This window comes from Orbicella faveolata, unplaced genomic scaffold, assembly GCF_042242905.1.
Source record: "Orbicella faveolata isolate gen_17 unplaced genomic scaffold, um_ofav_v1 contig_12, whole genome shotgun sequence".
NCBI lineage: Eukaryota > Metazoa > Cnidaria > Anthozoa > Scleractinia > Merulinidae > Orbicella > Orbicella faveolata.
This window is the reverse complement of record NW_028301539.1, coordinates 31,942,499-31,965,000: the sequence shown is the minus strand read 5'-3', so window position 1 is coordinate 31,965,000 and position 22,502 is coordinate 31,942,499. Positions and strand designations below refer to the sequence as shown.

The 22,502-nt window shown below is 38.1% G+C and overlaps 3 protein-coding genes across 4 annotated transcripts in view; 2 read left to right on the top strand and 1 right to left on the bottom strand.

Annotated features, from left to right (window-relative positions):
* The window catches only part of LOC110044372 (cation-independent mannose-6-phosphate receptor-like), a 42,330-nt gene extending 31,791 nt beyond the window's left edge, over nucleotides 1-10,539 (bottom strand). The window contains exons 1-9 of the mRNA XM_089277559.1: nucleotides 10,385-10,539; nucleotides 9,975-10,257; nucleotides 8,416-8,587; nucleotides 6,967-7,253; nucleotides 5,700-5,967; nucleotides 3,183-3,896; nucleotides 2,564-2,724; nucleotides 1,070-1,381; nucleotides 53-257 (exon numbers count right to left, since the gene is read on the bottom strand). Coding sequence (XP_089133685.1) covers nucleotides 53-257; nucleotides 1,070-1,381; nucleotides 2,564-2,724; nucleotides 3,183-3,896; nucleotides 5,700-5,967; nucleotides 6,967-7,253; nucleotides 8,416-8,587; nucleotides 9,975-10,257; nucleotides 10,385-10,518 — 2,536 coding nt within the window. The 5' untranslated portion in view covers nucleotides 10,519-10,539. The remainder of the gene's footprint in view (nucleotides 1-52; nucleotides 258-1,069; nucleotides 1,382-2,563; nucleotides 2,725-3,182; nucleotides 3,897-5,699; nucleotides 5,968-6,966; nucleotides 7,254-8,415; nucleotides 8,588-9,974; nucleotides 10,258-10,384) is intronic.
* Nucleotides 10,540-14,016: 3,477 nt separating this feature from the next.
* The window catches only part of LOC149117576 (uncharacterized), a 70,057-nt gene continuing 61,571 nt past the window's right edge, over nucleotides 14,017-22,502 (top strand). Inside the window, exons 1-2 of the mRNA XM_089281634.1 lie at nucleotides 14,017-14,043; nucleotides 15,031-15,573. Coding sequence (XP_089137760.1) covers nucleotides 14,017-14,043; nucleotides 15,031-15,573 — 570 coding nt within the window. The remainder of the gene's footprint in view (nucleotides 14,044-15,030; nucleotides 15,574-22,502) is intronic.
* Nucleotides 18,891-21,457, top strand: LOC149117579 (72 kDa type IV collagenase-like). 2 transcript variants are annotated; one of them, XM_089278085.1, is made up of 3 exons: nucleotides 18,891-18,969; nucleotides 20,602-20,757; nucleotides 21,232-21,457. In XM_089278085.1, exons 1-3 carry the CDS (start codon nucleotides 18,915-18,917, stop codon nucleotides 21,255-21,257), a joined length of 237 nt encoding a protein of 78 aa, XP_089134211.1. In that variant the 5' UTR covers nucleotides 18,891-18,914; the 3' UTR covers nucleotides 21,258-21,457. The 2 variants fall into 2 exon arrangements, with proteins under 2 accessions (XP_089134211.1, XP_089134205.1); XM_089278079.1 differs by lacking the exon at nucleotides 18,891-18,969 and having other exon boundaries at nucleotides 20,448-20,757.

Below are 22,502 nucleotides of genomic sequence, written 5' to 3'. Positions count from 1 at the left end.
TTGTTCACGAGAGAAACCTGACAAATGATGGCAGTAACAAGTAGTCACTTACCTAAGTTAAAGGTCCCGCCATCTTTCTTCATGCAGATGGCAGCACTTCCACTACAGCCTGATACCAAAGGTCCAAGATTCAGTGAACGACAAACATTGATGTAAAACTTTCTGCCATCGCTTTGAGCTTGCCAGTTGTCTTTTGTCCTCACCAAACTCGTCAAGTCATACTGATGAGCTTCTGACCTGGCTACACATTCAGTGAGCTGTAAAAGGATGCCAAGATGAAAATCTTAGTTGCTACATGTACCAACAAAAAAGTCCAACCTGAATCAAGTGGCTCTGTATAACTGTAAACTTGACCTCTCATAAGCAGACACTACTATTAAGCAGATACAATCACTTTAAATTTGTCTCACTGAATGTATTTTCATTGTCTTGACAGCCATTTACGCTCTAGTTCATACAGGGAGCCATACCACATTTTTGTTCATATATGGCCAAGCTAGTGGTCAAACTACTTCAAATCATTCCTTTTCACAAATTGGAGAAGGAGGTATTAAAATTAGTAATGTATTTAACTTTTAAATTGATTGGGTCTTCCTTCTTAATATCAAATTCTCAATTCATGAAAAGATGACACAATTGCTGACTGCACAGTAAGAGGCATACTGTATGTTAGTCACTTTTAAAACTTAATATTACTTTGTGAAATAAAATGGATGAGCATTCAGTGAAATCTTGAGAGCATCGCATTCTCTTTAGGGTTTGGGGAAAGAGAGGGGTGTGATAAGTTGATTTTCAGTAGTTGTACGAAAAAGAAAGGTTGAAATTTAAATGTGATAAAGATAAATGTAATCTGGGACATTTTGGAGTTAAGAAATGTGTTATAGCTTCAAAACACCTTTTGACTGGTACTGTATGGTCCTACAAAGTGTTAAAAAAAAGAAAAATATGGATTAAAATACACCTTACTGAGTTAGAAGTTGTTAGCAGAAAGAAACTAGTTACAGAAGTCTAGTGACTGGTTGTGCCATGACTCTGGCCTGATGAGCCATAAAATCATTGCTTGACTAACCTTTGCAGGACACGCATATTTTGTGAACCATCTAAAGTTGTAAACACAGTGATTCTCCTTCTCATACTCTGGCACTCCTATTCCATTATTATCTGCTGAAGAATTGCAGAGGAAGGTAATGTGGGTGGTGCGAGAAACGTCATTGTGACAGGGTGTTCCATTGCCATATGTTAAATTAAGCATTCCATCATAGTAATACAACATGTTATTTGGTTGACCAATGGTCCAGTTTTGCTTGGGGTTTCCCTTTTTAATTTGGCATGAACCAACATTTGAACCAACGCAGCCTGTTTTGCTGCTTCCTCCACACACCTGTGATCACAGAAAAATACAAGTGCACGTAATTAAAAGGCATTTGATAGGTCGCTTATCTCAGAGCACTACTTCAGCAATGACGTACTGCAACAGTGTAGATGGGATATAGTCATGTAGTTACTTGTTTACACTGACAGGAAAGTTAGAAAGTCACTGGTGTAGATAAACCACTTTTTTGATACCTGAGTTTATTATATGGCTAACTCTGTGAGCAGGCAAGATGAATCAAATCCCACGCTGTGACTGGCTACCCGAGCAGGAAAGATGGAGCTATCTTGCCCGCTCAGGACTACCCGCTGTGTCCTGCAAGAAAAATTTCTCCGAAAGCCATATAATAAATCCTTTATTGACCAAGCTTGTTTGTCAAGATGGCTGGATATTGACCTTGTTCTTTTTTTGCAAGTTTATGCACCTCAACTCCATCTCAGTCCATAAACATGCAAAAAAAAGAACTCAGCCAATATCCAGCCATCTTGACCTCACACTTGCTCAACAACCCATACATATTGAGCATTAGTACAGGAACAAAAAATAAACTATTAAAGGCCTGTACTACAAGGAAAACAACCCATCAATAATTTTCTTTACTTCACATGTGGTCACACAGCCATGAATAGAAATTAATCTTCAAAGGTCACTCCAGTGTAGATTGTCAAAAGCTACAGTTGGCAGTAGATGAATCTCTGTTACTTCGTACTTCAAACAAAATAACAAATTTGGAACGATTTTTCAAGCAACATTTCTAGATTTATGATTGAAGGGCAAGTAGGCGTGAAAATGTCGTGGGAGGGGGCTAAATCGACATCAAGAGAAATCAGCAAGTGAGAAGTGCCTGATAGATATATGCATGGTAAGATGGTGAAAGACCCACAAAAAAATTAGATTTTTTTAGACTTATCACAAGTTTAGTTTCAATATCTGTCTATTACATATTATCGATATTTGATGGCCAAAACAAGTGAATGAGATCTAGTCTGGAGACTGGGAAATACCATCCCTGGACATCCCAGAGAGTTTTTAAAGGAGCTCAGCCACCGTATGCACATTTTGAAAAGTTTAGCCTAAATATTTCAAATTTGTTGTTAGCAGATGGTCCACGCACTAGTGAGACAAACTCAACTTGGTTTAGTACAATTTGAAACTTGATGACACAGATGTCTCCTAAACATGAGCCCTCACCTTCAACTGAAACTTGTATTGAGAAGCACCATTTACAGTGTAAAAATCATCCTTGCCCCATTTATGTGTGGCCAAAGGAGTCAAGTCAAACACATAACCAGCATCTTTATCTTCCACCTTGCAATCTTGCCCAAAATTTAGACCCAGTGAACATGCAGCAGCTGTTTACAGGTCATTTAAAAAACAGAAAGGTCAGTAATGTATAACACAAGGCATGTGCAACAACAAATTACTAAACTGATCACTGTTCTGTGGAATCACTTGGACTCTCAACTAAGATTAACATCTATTAACATCTGGGGTTTTACCAATGAGCCCAAATCTTCCTATGCTCAGATTGTTTTGATAAATGACCAACTGAAGGGGCGTGCGGAAAAAGACCCTTAGCGACATCTGATAGACTGCAAGATTCCCCTAGCAAATTGCTTTCCGCTTACTTCAATGAAAAAAGGAGAATTTGACATGAGATCAAGAGTCACTTAGGGCTTTTTTCCACGCACCCCTTCAACTAATGTCAGAAACCTGGAGTGTTGCTGCACTTGTTTAGGAGGTAAAGTGTTTTGAGCCTGTATGGTTCTAAAAGCTTTAATAACTAACGGGGTAAAGAGCACCTCAGTACCTGACTTCCACATAAACTGATACTGGCAGTCATCTGCTGTATGAGACACTAGCACAGGAGGACTCTCCAAATCCCCTGGTTGACACACAAATGTAATTGTAGAGTTTCTTGTGATACTTTTCCCCTTGTCCTTCTTGCATTCACTACCCTGGGTATAGACCAGTTTAATAGAGTTGTCTTGATTCAGAGTTGGTGGATCAGTGTACTTCCCAAGACTTACCACCTTCCCCTTGTCAATCATACAGATAGCAGATCCGCTATCACACTGGCTTGTCTCTTTACGAGGCATTAACTGACCACAAACATTGATGAAAATCAACTTGTTAGAGTTACTGCTCTCTCCATCTAGGGCAACCCAGTTGGAAGCATTTTCCAGGCGCACAAGTTCTGAGAGATCATATCGGACACCAGAGGCACTTTCCACTCGACAGGCTGTCCCAGTGCGCCGACTAGGTGGACAGGCATATTTTGTAGTCCACGAAAAAAAGTAAAAACAATAGCTCTCAGTGAGAAAAACAGGCTCTCCTTTGCCAGCATGATAATCACATTTAAATAAAATAACAGTTGTTCTGTTGAGTCCATTACTGCAATTTGTGCCATGGTCGTAAGTTAATGTAAGCTGGCCATCTGCATATTGCATTTTCTGTGTTGATATATCTCCCAGTGACCTTCTCAAATGAGAATGATCTTCCTGGCACACTGTAGATTTGATTCCTGACAGCCAACAAGAAAACAATGTTATAACAATCTCTGAGAATGTTGCTTAACATAGAGTGTAACCCAAACATTCTGTATGCTAATATTGATAACATATTAACTTAATCCCAGAAGTTTGGTTTTACAGCTATGATCACTGTCATAAAGACATTAATTTTATAACTTCAGGGCATCCCATCATTAAAACTTCTGTTATCCTGCATCACATGTCCATTTTTACTCTCATCTCGCATCCTGCCAAACGCATGTTGGACCCTCTTATTAATAACTGGAAAGTTTCTAACAGAAAGAAAAATCAACGTCTTTATTTGATTGTTCATTTCCAGAAAATATCCATACTCCCCCCACAGAAGGGATTGGAATTTCCTGGGGGGTGGGGGGTTCCATAAGACCAAAAAAATTAAAGAAATGCATGAAGCTCAATTGGAATTTCCAGAGGGGTTGGGGGGGGGGGGTACTTAAAAAAATTCCCTTCCGTGGGGGAGGTATGGATATTTTCTGGAACTACACGTTTTCAAATTATTCTAGTTGTTGCATAGCTTTGTGATTGGCTCCAACAAGTGAATGAGCACTAAAAGAGGCAAATGATGTAAACTGTATAAAATGCAAAAAGCATTTTCACATAAAATTGGGCTACATTGTAAGCATATTCAGTGCAGATGTTTCAACATATTGTATTGTTATGTTAGATTTGTGGGTCTTCTGTATTTAATATTTGAACAGTAAAGAGTACAGTATGTAAAGAAAAATGGAGTCAAACATGTTCAATCAATCACAAGTGGTTTAAACACCCTTCAAGAATACATGAGCAAAGCTTTACTTCTATTTAACTATACATTTTTGAAGATGTTTTATAAGTTCAATACATGTAATTCTATCGCATAATAGTTGACAAGGGCATAGCTGAGGCAACTATCACGCACAGAAATTGAGAGTGAATAATCTAATTGTTTTAGTATAAATCTAGTAGTTGTTCAAAACTTTGTCTAAATCCTGTTTACAGACACTTTGAAAATGCAAAGAAGCGGCCATCATTTTGTTAACAACTGCACATTGTTAGGCTACTCACCATCCACATGTACAAAAGAATAGATGGTGAGTGGTATAGCCAATAAAATATTAGAGAGAATGACATTGGAGAATGATAGAATGATAGAATGATACAATGATACAATGATACAATGTTTGTAGATTTATACTAAAACTTGATAGAAACACAGAGGTCGCATGGGCTGTTGATGTAATTACACATATGGTGAGAACAAATTAAAGAGGATCTAAATTTTGCCAATCAAAAGAAAAAATTCATTTTCCTTTCTTTTTCTCACATTATAGAAAGGATTTTCTCTCTGTTTCTTTTGTGGTATAGAAATACTGATAGCAATTAGTTTGGGTGAACTAAAAAACACTCCCATTATGTGTCATCCATAACTTGTTAGTATAAATCTACTAGCATTCGTGCATGAATGCCGCTCTCTTATTGGCTATGCTACTCACTATCTATTATGTTGTAGATAGACAGTAACCCAGCAGTGGCTGTGGCTGCTTCTTTGCATTTTCAAAATGTATCTGAAGAAGAATTAGATAAAGTTTTGAATAACTAGATTTATACTGAAACAATTACACAATGTAGCCTATTCGTTTTCAATTTCTATGCGTGATAGTTGATTCGGACTGCATTCTCTTCAACTACAAGTATAACACATTAGAAATCTTAAGCTTATAATCTAATAATTGTTAAATAGAAACTGGGAAAGTGTTTTCTATTCCTCAATCAAATATAATGTCCATGACACAAACCTCCACAAAGAGAAACAAGTGCTTGACAAACATTGATGTAATAATTATAATGGGTTGTTTTGCCTTGTGAATCAACGTCATCATGCTTTATTATGTAAGGGGTGATCATGGCTCTAGTGAGCGGCGTCAAGTCGAAGTTAACAAATTCATTCCTCAGCACACAGCTATTTGTAGACATGACACTGGACTGTGGGCAAGCAAAGTCTGTCTCCCAGAGAACTTCAAATGCACAGTCATGAGCAGCTGTCAACAATGGGCCTTTATCACCCTAAAATAAAGATATAAGCACCCAGTTTATACTGTGCTTAAGGAATATCATGGTGCTCCACTGGAGTGCCTTAATTGGCTCCAGATTGATAGATATGGGTTAGACGCCTGACACAATTCACCAGAGCTGGCATTAAGGGCTGTAACCCATAACATCTGTTACAGCTGAGTATGCTTCATTTTCCCTTGATGCTACAGGTTTAATTGCCTGTTGTTGACAGAATTCACCCACAAAGTAACAAGACTTTTACCAATCTGTTAAAATGACTCTGGAACTGTGTTAATGTCTCGGTCAGTCTGTTTGATTAAAATGCTGAACCATTCGAACATTCTGAGAAACTGTTTCAACGTTCTTGATGGCCATTTGTTACCCATTTAACATCCGGTTTTTAAAGCTGTTTATCACGTTAGTGTACGTTTTCTAAAATCAAGTCACATTTAGTTTGCGACGGGTGTAGAGAACAAGGCTACAGATGACTCAAAACTTTATGACAGCCCTGCCTCACTCTTACATTATATTGCCTCTCTTCTAAGAGGTGCATTATCATGTACCAGAAGCCCTGGTGAAAATCTTTCAAGGAGGATGACGATCGTATCCTTGAAGCATCTGGTCAAGATCTTTAACCATCTTTACCTAAATGTACATGCACAAATAAATAAATATTCTTGCCAGGATCTTCAAAGATCTTGACCGAGATTCTTAAAGATATTAAAGGATTGCAACATCTTCCATTGAAGGATCTTCACAAGATCAAACGGCTTTCAATAATGTCTTTTAAGAATCCTTGAAAGATCTTTCTCTTTAAGAATCTTAAGAAGATCTCAATAAGGAGCACAACATTTAAAAAAAAATAATGTTGTGTTGGGGAGAAGTACAATAATATACACACAGGTAAAAACAGTCATATACATCTGTACATGTAATCCTTCTTGAAACCCAAGCTAAAAATGTTCTTCAAACACTACCATCTCCATGAGCGTGTTTGCATTGCTTACTTACCATTTGTTTTGGGCACTTGAAGGTTATGGTAGTTACAGGTAAGCAGCTGTCAACTTTTTGTGTTGTGTTATAAACAAGGATAATATCATTTTGGGGTGAGAAATGGAGATTACTAGCGTAATTGATATTTCCCAAATCTTTTGTTGTTTGAAGCTTTTTGTCTATTCTGCACATAGAACTGTTTGCGGGACAGTCTTGGGTGTCGCCAGTCTTTTCAGCAGTTATTCCTCTGCAAACATTGATGTGAAAATCAAAATTTGAAATTGAAGAAGAGACCTCATGTCCACCTGTGACAAAGAAATTAAAGTGTTCGTGACTTAACTTAACATTAAATATGTTGCACTTATTTACTGAGGAAAAGGGCCAGAAAGGAAAACATTTAGCATAGTGTCATAGTATGTAGAGCACAGCAATTGACAAGCTGATGATAAAGACTAGATATGTTCCCATATTAATATACCCTGACCTAACAAGGGAAGTAGACGTGTTAGAAAGGTTTTTTGGAGAAACACTTTAAGATCAAAACCAGAGAAATCAAAAGCAACTGACTCTGAAATTTTGAGCTTGAAAATTGTGTCATGAGAACGGTTGTAATTGTTTGCTATTGATTCCCTTACTCTTTATCTTAAAAATAAAATTGTGTTACAATGGTGCATCTGTGGGAGCTCTGAGTTTATTTACTCAATTTTTCACCAATTGAAATTAAATACTTCAGCACCATACTTATCTTTGAAAGATCTACTCATTGAAACTAAAAAATGACACACTGTGCTATTTGGGTATGTAGGATTTACTTGACTGAAACCCTGTCCAAATATTTGGATATCAAACATGATCAAACACCTTTTGGTGACCAAACATGCTGATGTCATACTGAGTGGCTAAACAGTATCAAACATGTTTAATCACAGTCCAAACGAACAAAATATTTTACAGTGTTTGATCAAATGTTCAATGTTCAATGTTGTGGTCACCAAACAGTGTTACAGTGTTACTTTTACAGAGTTATACTTTCACTGTAAACATGATACAAGTAACCTCCTTTGGGTCCTGCTGTTTGTCAGTGTGTGGGTTTATCTGCTTGTATATATATGTGTTGTAGGAGGCGCGGTGGCCTCATGCTTTATTAGTGCATGCGACTCTGGATCGAGCGGTCCAGATTCAAGCCGTGACCGGGGGTATTGTGTTGTGTTCTTGGGCAATGCACTTTATTCTCTCAGTGCCTCTCTCCACTCAGGTGTATAAAAGGGTATCAGCAAATTTAATGCTGGGGGTAAACCTGCAATGGACTGACATCCCATCCAGAAAGGAGTAGAAATACTCCCAGTCGCTTCATGTTATGAAAACCAGGATAAGCTCGTATGCATACATTACCTTTACAAATACATATAAGAAAAACAAAAATATACTTAACATTGATTCATCCTCTGCACAATATTGATACCGTACCTTTCAGTTTAATTAGAGGTGTAAGATCCCTCAGTTTGTTGTCCTTTCCATACAGTGAACATGGTATCTCAGGTATCTTGGACGGTGTCTTGCAAGCCTCGTTTGTGACAAACTCAAAGTTTGCCACACAAAGACTGCCTGCCACAGAGACATCCACAAACTGAGGTGATCCCTAAAGTTGATCAATAATCATAATGAGAGAAAACGTAGATGAAGTGCTCTCAAAAATCACATGAAGAGTGAAGATCACATGAGCTTTGTCAAACATACATGTATCTGAGATAGCCAAATATGGTTGATAATTATTTATTTAAGGCATTTTCAAGGCTTTTAAATCAGTTCACACATGCAACCCTTAGATTCACTAACTACGATGCCACTCAATCAATCAATCAATTATTTTATCTAAAACCTCAGTTAAGAGAGTTATGAGGCCTTAGATCTGTCACTCTCGTGTCAAGTTAATCCAATATTGTTAACACACCCAGATTATCCTTTAGTATCTTAGTGTCCAATTAAAAATTAATGTCGGATAGTTTTTAAAAGCATCTCAGTTAAAAATACCACAGTTTGTCTGAGCAAATCATATCCAAGGAAAACAATAGATGAAAGAATTTAAACCACTGTAAACTAGGCATGTTTTTGCATTGGGACAATGGCAGAATTCTTATACTTAGATACCTGAAATTAGATACATGTAACTATACCATTCTTGTGACAACTTGGTGTACAAGTATCAACTTTATGTTACGGTTTATACACTCCCACAAAGTAACAACTCCAAAGAGGTAATGACCCCCGAGAGTAGCAAGCCTTAAACGCCACTAATTCTGAAGGTAACCAGGGTCATTACTTTTAGAGTTTTATGATGGTTTACGAAAACATACTTTTAATTCAAAATCAACCTAGCACTACATGGTTGGCTAATTTTGAAATCACTTTCCTGTCTACACCCTTAATCAGATCTATGCCAAAATTCTTGATTCCAATTAGTAATCTGAGCATCTACTTACCTGGAAAATGGCATGGGATAATGTTACACCAGTCAATTACAATTTTTTCGCAAATTTCACATTTGGTTAGCTGTACAGGTAACTGGTCACCTATGCCATTGAGGTTGTTCACTATGAGTGTGCTTGTATGATTTTGAAATTACTTGGCATGGCCTAGTATTCCCTCTGTAGATCACCGTACTCAATGCACTCCAAATACTATTGCTAATCAACAGTGCAATCACAGTTTTGTAATAAACATTTTGACGTCAGTCTTTCATGCTCTTGTCCTGTAATTGGTGATCATGAATTTTGTTAAAACATTTTCAACATGGCTGTGGAGCCATGAGGCGATAGCTGAGCGGATCCACAGACTACTTTGATAATGTCATGACAAAATTCGTTGTCAATAACAGGACAGATGCATAAAAAACTCACATCAATTTGTTATTTGCGATAACATCTTTGTATAAATTCATGTGTCCGTCCGCTTATTGAAAATGAAAATTAGCAAATGAGTGCGCAATAATTTCTGCAGTTATTGTAGAAAAGAAAATTGATGTTTACCAAAAACTTTCCACATCTCAGGAAGATGTTGGTTACCCATTTAGTTTTGGATCCCATTTCACAATCGTCTTCAGCACCCGTATACTGCACAGTGAAGCCTGTCCTAATTGTACTGTTTAAAACTTTAGGACCTACAGAACCCATATTCTTCGGATTCTTATCGTCAGTTGAAGTTGAACAAACAGATGAGTCCTTGTTTGCGTTACAACCATGATGGTCCACTTTACCACAAATATTGATGTAGTATGTCTTCTGTAGCTTGTCTACGACAATCTTCCAAGTCCTGAAACAGTTCAGATTTAGAAAGACTTACAAGTCATCTATACGCAGTTACGGTATACGGAAGTTTCGAAACTCTCTCTTCCATGTTTAGAGACTTTTGAACACAATACTTGGATTGCTTTTCTTACCAGTCTGTTATGGAGTATGTTTTTGCTTTTCCTACAGGCAGCTTACATTTTGCTGGAAGATGTCCGTAAGCGTAAGGCCCACAGAGAAACAACAAGCCAGTAAACAGTAGAAAGCCATTCTGTTTGGCCGCCATCTTTGACTAGTCATGCGTAGAAGGTTGAAGCTACGTCACAGGCGAAAAAATCTTCATGTGACCGTCACGAGAGTTGTTGGAAGAACAAACATTGTTTTAATTTTATGTATTTTAATATTCATTTATTTATTGTTATAACACGTGTTCCAACTAGGATTGTGAAAGTTATGGATGCTGATCCTGGATCATGTAGACGATCAACCCCATTGAGACCCGTTGAACTGCATGGAATGCATTGAGAAAATAAAAATTCATGGTCCGTCGTCGATATTTTAGGATAAATGCACGACCCTCTGTGACCCACTATGAGAAATAAAACGACTCACTTTGAGAAATACGACCCACTATGAGAAATAAAACAACCATTGCCACCCGAACTATAAGATGGCATTTTGGGAAGGTTGGGCGGGGGTAGGTGGGGAATGAAAGTAGGTAGGGGTTGGGGATTTCTTTTTAACTGTTTTTTGAAAGACATTTCTTAGCAGTGACATAGTAGCCTTTTGTCCTCCTCTAATGTGGACCATTGCGTAACCTAACAACTGAACTTTGCAAAGTGCTCTACATAAGCTTGGCCAGTGGGTAATAAACACACGCTTCTAAGCTAATTTGTTGATTCATATATATCTCTGCTGCGCCAGCACGGCGAAGGGTTAACACTCGCAAACTCCAAAACCAGCAAAACTTCTTTTTTGCATAGAGGTATCCAATGCGTAACTTTATGATGCGTGATGGGTGACACGCGGCCAGCAATCGATCGATCAAATAAGCTGGATGGACGAACTCTACTCTGAAAGATCTCATGTTAAAAGAAAAGTCATGGATTCTACAGTTGGACTCGAAACTTACAATTTACTAACAAGAAATGCAAAAACAGCCGAGGACTAACAAACGGAACGGATAAGAAAATCTTGGCCTAAAGCTCTTGAGCAAAAGCTTCTAGAAATTAAATCGCTGCAAATTTTTGTCATGTCTTGTTTTGTTAAAACGTGAACTTAGACGAACGATTCCTGATTCCTCCACTGAACAATTGAACTGAAGGTAAGTCACTGAATTTCCATTCATCTATGGGAGCTTTTAGAGGATCACGAAATACAGCTGTTGGAAAGACAACTTTTCGCGTCTGCAAGTTTACATTTTTGAGGCCAAACCGTGAGTACTCCATTTTCGCAGAACAATCGAAAGAAGCCTAGACTAGTTGACAAAGTTAAGGGACCTATGAAGATCCACCTTTGCACTGCTCTGATTTAAATGAGGGGATAGAGGTCGATTTTGGTGGCGCAGCATTCTCATAGGAAAATTGCATTAATATTCATAATATTTATCAGAAAACTAGATGACATGGAATAAAAATAACAAAGAAGTAAAAACAAACTGAGCGATAAAAAAAAAAAAAATTGAAATTCATTAAAACTAAAAAGAAAACAAAATAAAAATAAATTGAAAGTAAAATGGAAACAAAATTAAAATAAACTGAAAGCAAACTGAGAAACAAAATAAAAACGACATTGGAAATCAAATCAAAGCAATTGATTTTCAAGATAATTTGGTTTTATCAACTGGGTTAATAATGTGAATTGGCCAACGTAAAGAGATTCGAAAGCTGACGTTTCGAGCGTTAGCCCTTCTTTGGAGCGAATCGAGGAGTTGTGGCCAGTGTGTGTGGTTTACATATAGAAAGATGAAGCTATGCTATCGGTGGGTGCATGGTAACGTGAAAAACAACAGAATAAATTAGTTGAATGAAAAGCGTTCGTCGATACCGTAAGGATTAAGAGTGCCGACTAGGCGACCGATTCCGAGAACACCTTCGTGACGTACGTAGAGAAAGACGACAAAAACGCATCTAAACCGGTCGCGAGACCCTTTAATCTCCCCAATCATTCTAAGCAACATATGGCAGTCTGCGACTTTTCCCTACATCAAAGAAGCACGGAAAGCCGCAAAACTCTATAACAAAAATTTGTTTTTCAAATCGGCACTCTTAATCCTCACGGTATCAACAAACGCTTTTCATTCAACTAATTTATTCTGTTGTTTTCCATGTTACCATGCACCAACCAATAGATATCTGATGTTATAAAGAATAGGGACAGTGATCTTTTCAAAAGAATCACAAGTGACACTGGCCATGTATTATATGACTTGCTCCCACCCAAACGTAACAGAGCTCTTAGAGAAAGGGGCCATGACTTCATACTCCCTAAAGTAAAAACGGAACGATTCAAACGGGCTTTTGTAAATAGATGGCTTTTTAAATTCATTTCTTAAAATTTTTCTTGTAATACATATGATAGGTTTTTTTTCTAGTTTAGCTTAGTTTGTTATTGATTGTAAAGCCACACGTTTGTTGTGACTGATTTCTTAATAAAGACTTCTAATAGCGTAGCTCCATCTTTCTGTATATAAACCACACACAACCCACAATTCCTCGATGCGCTCCGACGAAGGGCGAACGCTCGAAACGTCAGCTTTCAAATCTCTTTACGTTGGCCAATTCACATTATCAACCCAGTTGATAAAACCAAATTATATTGTTATACTCCCCACCGACGCAGCACCACAGTTTCTATAGAAACTTACCCCCTCTATTCAATTGACTTTCAGTTTTGCTTTGAGTTTGCCATGAGAACGATGGGCCATCAAAACACAGCATTTGAATGTCAACCAGCATGCACACAGGGCGCCAGAACAAAATTAGGCTTGCGTTCTCCCTCGTTCGAAGGCAATTAAATTGGTTTACATTGTCTGTGTCATCGTAGACATTCATAGCGCTATAGTTTCTGCTGGTAAACTCGAATGCTTATTAGAAATGCCATATCCAGAGAAACGGAACCAATTCATTAAAACAACTCGCGTTTTGAAGGTCAAAGCTGATTAAAAGAACTTGAGTAAATCTCGAGACATTTCGGTCTCATTGAGATAGTTAATTCTATTATTTCCCTATACATTTCACCGCCACTTTACAACCAGTTCGTCATAAAATTGCAACTCAAGAAGCTCAGTAACCAGCTCTTAATTTTGTTTCCACTTCCCCCGAAAAAGGCGACAAAAAAGCTTCTCATTTTAAGAACCGCTGTACGTCTGCCAATTTCTAACTTCAAATTCTTATTTTAAAACAACATCAAATCTTCAAAATTTCCTATTTCCATAAATTTTACTAATCCTTTGAGAAAATCTATATTTGCATTCAAACCATAATACCCAGCAAAAATATGGCCTTCATGTTAACCCCCGCCTTAAAAAAAAAAGATAAAAAAAAAAAATGGTACGGTAACTCCTCGCATCGTGAGCTTGGGGGGCCTGTGCCGACCTTCAGGAATTGAGAGACTGGGTTCTAGTGTAATCTCTGTAATGGTGGCTTCCATGTGATTTGTGGTCACAGGCGACCCAAGCTCTCAATGTTATCCTTTTTTTTTTGTCACTTTTATGAGAACGTTCAGCTTAACGTGACATATGGCATATACTATCACATAAAGACCGAATTTGACTACGCGAAACATGACTCTGGCCTTGCAGTATATGGAGGTGTTGTGTTACAACGGTTTGAATTTATAAAGGTTTGTATGAGAATGCAACGGCTTTGCTTGAAAAGTCAATTACTCTTATGTTTTGTGAATAAAATCTACTTACCCTGTTACTGCGTTGTATTCTTTGTTGTTTGCCAGCTCCTCAGGCCGATCTAACGCGATTTCGGCGAGTTATCGTTCTGTGGGTTTCCACTACTAAAAGTAGTAGTGGAAACTCACAGAACGATAACTCGCCGAAATCGCGTTAGATGGTGGCTGAGTTCAAAAATTGAGGCTAAAAATACCTCTGATGTTTACGTTTTTGTATGATGCAAATGAGGAAAGTGATCATGTCATGAGCAGTTCCACTAACACAACACTGAATCAAGAATATCTCTAGAAATATTGGAGCAGTGTTGAAGCGGACAAACGCCATTGAAACAATGAGTGTCGTTTTGTTTCTTTTGTGATGTACAGTTCTGATGACAAGTTAAAAGAACACTGCTCTAATATTTCTAGAGATATGTTTTATTCAGTGTTGTACTGTTTTGGTGGAACTACTTATGACATCATCACTTTCCTCATTTGCATAATACAAAAACGAAAATTCTCTAAAACGAAAGAAGGTATTTCAAAAAGGAAAACACCATTCTTCTTTATTTTGGAAAGCCTAGTTCAAATAAGCAACAATTACTTTTTACTTCATGTACACTCTATTAAAAACTATTTAATTTAATTGAATTCTCTCTACCTAACCGCCGTAAACCTTGCTATACTGTACTAGGGTAAAAAGAGTGTGTGAGAACGAGTAGACTTGCTGGGTTCGCAAGCTTATCGTTTGTCAAACATTTGCATGTATTTCATGATTAATAATTAGATCCTTTAATATCTTATACATGACTGGGGTTTTAAGTGTGTTACGATGCAGCTTCATCTCAAACCTCTAGTATCAAGAACCAATTGTATGTGGGTTTTAACATAAAATTAAATTTTATTTTAATTGCAGACAATTGTAAGCGTTGTGGCCAGTTCTTTAACCAGTTATCACCTTACAAAGAGTGTGAACATTAACTCAGACAAGAATGGTGGTATATATACTTGCAAGTACAAGAAACCCTATACCTGCAAGCATTGTAAAAAGCGGTGCTTTAGCCACTCATCAGCTTGCAAGAAACATGAACGAATTCATACAGGAGTTACACCATATACATGCAAGCATTGTGAAGCGTGCTTTAAACAATCATCAGGATGGAAGCGACATGAACGAACTCATGCACGAGTGAAGTCTTATACGTGTAAACATTGTAATATGCACTCTAGCGACTTATTAAACTGCAAGCGACATGAACGAACTCATACAGGAGTGAAGCCGTATACATGTAAGTATTGTAAAATGTGCTTTGGCCAGTCATCAGATTGCAAGAAACATGAACGAACTCACACAGGAGAGAAGCCGTTTACATGCAAGTATTGTAAAAAGTGCTTTAGCCAGTCATCGCATTGCAAACAACATGAGCGAACTCACGAAGAGTTAAGCCTTGGAAGCATTGTAAAAAGTGTTTATTTTGACCTCGCGGCAAAATGCTTGCCGCGTAACCTTAGCCAGTCATAAGGTTACTAGCAACATGAACAAACCAAAGGACTAAATGTGGCCCTTAATTTTCCACCAGTCGTTTTGGCTTTTATTTTGACCTCGCGGCAAAATGCTTTTATTTTGACCTCGCGGCAAAATAATTGTTGTACAGTCCTTGAAGGGTTTTGATTAAGCCTTCTAAAACTATAATACTCAAATGTATGTATGCCAGGAATAAAGCTGCTTGCAACTTTTTATATCGCCAATTGGAGAAAGAAATATTATTGTACTGATTCTTTACCAACAATGCGTGGAAACATTTCAATTAATTACTTGTTGGTCTAAAGTCAATCGTACAGAGAAACTGTCTGCGAAATTTTAGATCCATAGCTCTTAACATTCAAGGTACAGGAATGATTTATTTAATTACAGAATATGTATACGATGGGAACACTATTCAGGGAATGTATGAGAGCATGCTGCATTCAATTGCCAATTCTTTTCTATCGATGTTCTCACGCCCTCGTCTCCTCAACTCGTGTAACCTGTCTCTTTGGCGCCCGAAAAGATGTCTGGTCTGTCTGGCTATCGTTGGTCATGACTGCAAGTTGCCCAGTTTACAGGTAGCTTTTTAGAAAGATTTTAAAAAGAATAGACCCTGTTGGAAGAAGGGGTCGTACTACTCAATCTGTGTGAAACCGCAAATCGATCAGGCATGAAACATAACGCTGGGTAGGACTGACATTTTACATTGAAGCCCCGCCTTACGGTCACCTCGTTAATACGGTCACCTCGTTTTTTTACGGTCACTTTTTGTTGTCCCGGAGAAACGTCCATACATTTTCTTATAAGAAAACCCCGTTAATGCGGCCACCAAGATAATGTGGCCACTCCGTAAGGCGTTAATGCGGCCATCCCGTTAATACGGCCAACGGCCACATTGTGAAATCTCATACGGCCATTGAAACCAGCTATGTTCATCTTTCCATTGTTAATATATATCAACACAGATACTATCCCAGCCCAAATAATGCATGTAGATCTTCTCTTGAAGTAAATAAAAGAATAAAAAGTCTTTTGGACCTTTTCTTTTGAATTTTCCCTAGTGTAAGCTATCTCTTTGAAAGTTTAGCAAGGTAAAAAAACGCGGGCAAATTGTGTTGATTATACGGTCAAAATGCAAAAAAAAAAACTTACAGAGGCGTATCTGATTGAAATAAATTACACTGGTTTATAACATACTCTGCCCTGGACAATTTTCATGGAGGAGACGTCTCAAAATTTGTCCCAAATTTAGCAAGAAGGGCACTGTCAGTTGAAAGGTCATACATTTTTCCCTTTAACGCATTACATGGCAATATTTTTACAAAAGTTTCCCGACATTGTACCAAATCTTAAAAATAAGCTTGCTCAAGCCCTTAGATTTCATCAGTTTCTTTCCACTTTCCTAAATTTAATGGCTTGGTTTAAGGCGGATTGGCTGTGCTAGACTGTTTGGTAAGCCGAGACAACAACGAACTTCGAACGACAGTGTACAGGAAACCCACGCATACCGACAGAATTCTTGACGAATCATCCTAGAGTCCGACTTCACACAAAGCCACTACTATCAAGACTCAATGAGACGAGCGCGACAAATTACGTGACGAACAACTATAACGCTGACTTAATTAGACGAAACATTCACCAACCTACCGTGTACTGAAGCTGACGCAACGAACAGAAACCCGATACCTGTTACTGCAGTGACTAAACCTAACATGAAGGGCTTTTCTTCTTCTACAGCATCCGTGTAGCACAAAAGCCTACGACTACGTTAGGACACTTACAGTAATAGGCCCTTTGCACGATCCGGTCACATGGTACAAAATCACACATACTGGGATGCAAGTTGCGCAGTGGGACTCCCAAACCAAAGGCAGGTCAAGGTGGACTGGTACGAGTTGCTTTTTTTTTAAGTCCCATTGTGCAACTTGCGTCCCAGCACGTGTGATTTTGTACCATGTGACCGGATCGTGCAAAGGGCCTATTTCTCACCACGTTAAAGACAGGGACGAACCCAACAAGCAGGCAGGAAGCAGTTTACAAGATCAAATGCTTCGACTGCCAGGCATTGGTGAGTCTCTGAAGCTGTTACAGTCTCCCTATTTTTTCCGCCAGCCCTGTCCTCCACCACCCCTACACACGGGCATTTTGTACTCTCTCCAGTGTCGCTCGCATCAAAAGACCAAGATGGCGGCCCGTGGAGTTCAACTATCGACATCTACGATGTCACGGAAAAATAGGGGACTGTGAACAGTCTAAATTATGTCCGATTGGCAATATGCATAAGATTTAATTTCCCAGTAAAGACTATTTGCAGGACTTTACTTGGAATTATTCTTTTCCGCCTGTGTAATCTCCGTGTAAACTTTCCCAGTCAAACACGAAGTTCTTCGCTGTTTCGTGTTCAATTCGCATTATCATTCAAATAAGTTGCAATTGTTAACAAATTAAACAGAGGCTTTTATGGTTCGACGGAGCTTAATAAGGCTGATTAAATAATGGCTTTAAATTGATAGATATCATAGTGTAATATTCGTGTGAGCAGTTGCTTCTTGTAGTGAGTGTTAACGACACCAGTTGATACGGTAAGGAAAAAAATCGAACTTATACCATTTACTTATTTATGATGTAACCATTTTGTCGTGAGTGTGTATCAATACACCTTTTACTAGTTAAATTTGCTGTGTTATTAGGTCACAGTTGCCGGCCCGTCTTTCATTTTTAACGATGTTAATAACATGGTTTAATTATCGTATCTTTTGCTAAGTTCAAAAACCAAACTTGCATTTGTATGGAGAAAATATTTAAATGAAAGTATTTGAAAACGCGTGTTGCACCGTTGCTTCAAGATTTGTGCCCGGTTCTGTTTTACCTATGAAAAAAGAATCATTTTCACAGAGCTCGTCAACTTTAACCACTAAATAATCATAATTTCTCTGCATTCTTCGTTTGATCGCTTTTTGCAAAGAAAACCGTTGGCTGAGTTAATATTGAAATAAAAGAAAATGTCGTTCCCTCAAAACGACATTGCATAGACGTCGAAATCAACAATAGTCTATGCATCAAAGAAACAATAGACGCAAGCATTGGGAAATCTTCTATCAAGTTATTGTGGTTAAGCAACCGATCTAGAACAATAACATTATTGTCTCACGTGCATCTTATTTTTTTGCTCTTGAGCTGGAAATATTGCGTTCTTAATTTACCTTATGTTTGGTGTCCAAAAGAATTATCATTTAATACAACTGGAATATTTTTAGACTTAGTGTAAAATGCTGATGTTATTGTCATTTGCTGTCCTACTGGCATTGCCTGGATCAAGTCATGGTAAGCTAATTCTTCTTTTTCCTTTGTCTGTCAATAGAGAGCAAAATTATATATCAATAAGCGATCAGAGGAGAAATATAGGTTGAAAAAATAAATTGAAAAAGTGACCCGGTATGATAATCCCGCTGCCAAGCCATAATAAAACAACAACATTCTTTTTTTCAGAAAGAGCTATTTTTTAAATTTTCGATCTCATTGTCGCTTACTACATCTAACTATGTGAAATAAAACTAAAAAAAAAATTGTCCTTGACTAAAGATATAAAATGGGAAATTTTGCGTTAAAATACTGTGACATTATTGCTGAAGAAGGTTGCAGTATTGTTGCTTTAACGTCCCACTTTATAATTCTTAGTCAGTGATAACAATTTTGAGTAGTTTTTAGTTTTTTTAATATCATCACGTCTGACTACTAGGATAATTTCATACATCTAACCATGTTTAGCTCAAAATCAGGTTTTGATAAATTCAAATCGGTGACCAAAAACTGCTACCGTGCTGGATCAAGATTGTTTCATATTAGCGCTAATCGCGCGCTCTGAACAAGCGAGCCCAGACTAAGTTTTTTTAAGGATTTGGTTAAGCTTGCCCTTACGCACCAACTATGAAAACACAAGGTGTTGCTGTGCTCCGGGCCAGTAAGTGCTGAGCCAAACCTTCTCGCATTATGTCTAATATCGCAATCACTCTAGTCTACGTATCAAGCGTTCACGCATTTTAGGCACGCAAAAGGCGGGAACACTCTTCGCACGGTCAAAACGTAGCTTTCAGGAAAAAGTAGATGTATACATGTACGCTGGTTACCAAAATGTGGAAAATTGTAACTCATACTTAGGCGAATTTCCGCTCTTTTGTATTGATTCATGGATATTAGGCTATTTGGGGATATTTTCCCCCTCCCAATACCCCCGGGGGGGGGGGATGGCTAAAAGTGAACTGAATTCGGGTTTTAGCTCTACACCCCTATATAGATCTATATAGGTGAGATGCAGTAAGAATATTTCGTGACTCTGTGATTGGCCATGTTTGTGGTCGGTCAAACCCTTCCGCGTTCTGGAGTCTGCGCAGTAGCCACGCAGGGATCTTCTCAATACGATACAGATTGCGTCACGAAATACGAGATTCAGACGTCACTGGACAGAGAGAACTGGGAAACATACAAAGAAAATGGTACAAACAAGGTAAATAAGACTGACGAAGAAAATACTTGCCGCCGTTTTTTTTTTATCAGCCAGTTGTTATACTGTACATGTACGTCCAGTTTCGATCGGCCGAAACGTTTCACAAGTGTACATAAATAGCTAAATGCTTCAATAAAGACTTAGACACGGGTTTACACGAGACCTTTAGTGAAAGCATTTATTCATAACTGAATTTCGTTGCACCATATCAATTTTCTTGTTCCACCATAATAGGCCATATTCGTAGTCTTGGACTGGAACTAGCTTGCACTGGAAGCTAACGCGGCCGGGGAACATCATTTAAAAGTGATAAATGCCATTTACATTTGAAAAGACTGCCTGTATTAGCCTCACTTGCAAGCTAGTTCCAGTCCAATACCGGGAATATGAAAATGGTCTGTTATGGCATCGCTTTATGACTCATCCTAAGCTATTTCTTTCCTTTCTTTCAGACTGCACTGTAAGGACAACGGACAGCAAATGTTGTGTTCTTCCATTCTTGTACGAGGGAGAAAGACACTTTACCTGTGCTTCGACTTTCTTTGGAGAGAAGTGGTGTGCGACAACATATAACTATGATGAGGATGAAGAATGGGGAGAGTGCTTAGGTTTGTCCTATTTCAGTCAATGTATTTGCTTCCATTCTACAGCACAAGTTTGATCGGGACGAGACGAAGTGAAACGAGCAGTGAAATCGGCGCGACGAAATTAAAATTTACGTCTGTTCTCGTTAACTTTCTTCGCACAGCTTCTGTCGCTCGGGTTATTTCGTCTCACCACTACTGACAAAAAAGCAAACACTCACTGCCTACCTCTGTTATACTCGCCAGTCTTGTCTCTACATTCTCGACCGACCTAAGAACTTCCATCTTGAAATTGACTGCGTGATTTATATTGTTTCCTAAAAATGGTGCTTTTGGGTGAAATACCTCTTAGTAACACAATCCTTCTGCTAGTTATGAATTTAAGCCGAACATTTCTACAACGACCACTTTGGGAATAGAGAGAACGGTCATTGTACGGAACTGACCATTTTAAGGAGAATTCTACCGTAATAGACTAAAATTACTTTCTATCAACAGAGGAAGACTTAGAAGCCAAGAAGTAAGAGACAAGGAAAGAGCGTCCACAGTTCACACCAGCACAAAATTGACTTCTTAGCACTTACAGCTCAAGCAAGGAAAACCACTTTCTAGTTCTCGTTTTGCACCTATCTATGTCATTAGAGTCTTTAAATAGGAGGTTAGCATATGTAGTTTTTACATGCAGGAAATCATCAAATAAACACGTTCGTATTCTAGTGCTGAATGATTGTGTCATGTTCTTCTGTGTGACGAAACCTTTTCTGAATGATAAACGATTCTCTATTGTTCCTCCACTCCTCTCAAACCTTACATTAACGAGCCAAACAGGACTGAACCAACAGCATTGAGCCAAACAACAATTGGACGAAGTATGGTACGTATAAGCTAGCTTTGTTTCGATTTTCGCTGCCGAGACGTAAACAACTAAAAAGTTGTTATTCTCCACCGTTGCACTGAGCTAGCACTGAGGGGGCGGTTACAAGTTAGAAGTGTATTAGTGTGGATGGTAGGCCTAACCGTAGAAATAAAGCTGCATGCGTTTTCAAATTTTTCCGGCGTAGTGTGGAGAGGGCCTTAGAAAAATGAATTCAACAATGATATACATACTAGAAGGCTATCAAGTCATGTTTTAATATGGTCAGGAGAGAAGAGAGTTTTCTCTTTTGAGCCACTCGCCATAACTCGACGCTCTGTCTTAGGTCATATCTTTAGTGGTTGTTACGGGAAACGATTTTCTCGCCTCCAGCCATTTGACAAACCATCAGTTCGCCCTCTTGGTTTAGTTGGTCTGTTAGTATGGGCTTTTATTCTCAAATTTCTTTCATTAATCATGCATAATGTTTTGTCGTCCCTCAATTTGCCAGAGAAACAATCAGTCACATTAGTCAGGGTACACAATGTTAGTATTAGTTTACGATTAATTTTTGCACAATTTACCCAAACGTCACTTTTTGTTGCAAAACACTATGTAGAGATCACAAGACGGGATGTAAAAACTTGCTTTTAATAAGAAGTAAGTGTAACTATAATCAGATTTTTATTTTTTGGTTGAATAACAAAAAAGTAAAGAACTCCACCTTTCTATTGTCTAACTGAGTTCTTTTTTTTTTGTCCTCTTTCTCAAGAATTTTTGGCGCCATGTAATAAATATCGAACGCTGGCAAGAAAAACCGATCCAATTATTACACTAGCTGTGTTTGTATGCAGCCTGAATACATCTGATTGACATTTTATTTAAAGTTCCACAATTGATCGTGAAACGTTTCGAC

Excerpts from the sequence above, each read along its gene's own strand:
- LOC149117579 (XM_089278079.1), top strand. The coding sequence starts at position 20,463 with ATGCCATTTACATTTGAAAAGACTGCCTGTATTAGCCTCACTTGCAAG. Across the intron at positions 20,758-21,231 it reads AGAATGGGGAGAGTGCTTAG|AGGAAGACTTAGAAGCCAAG; the intron begins GTTTGTCCTATT and ends TTCTATCAACAG.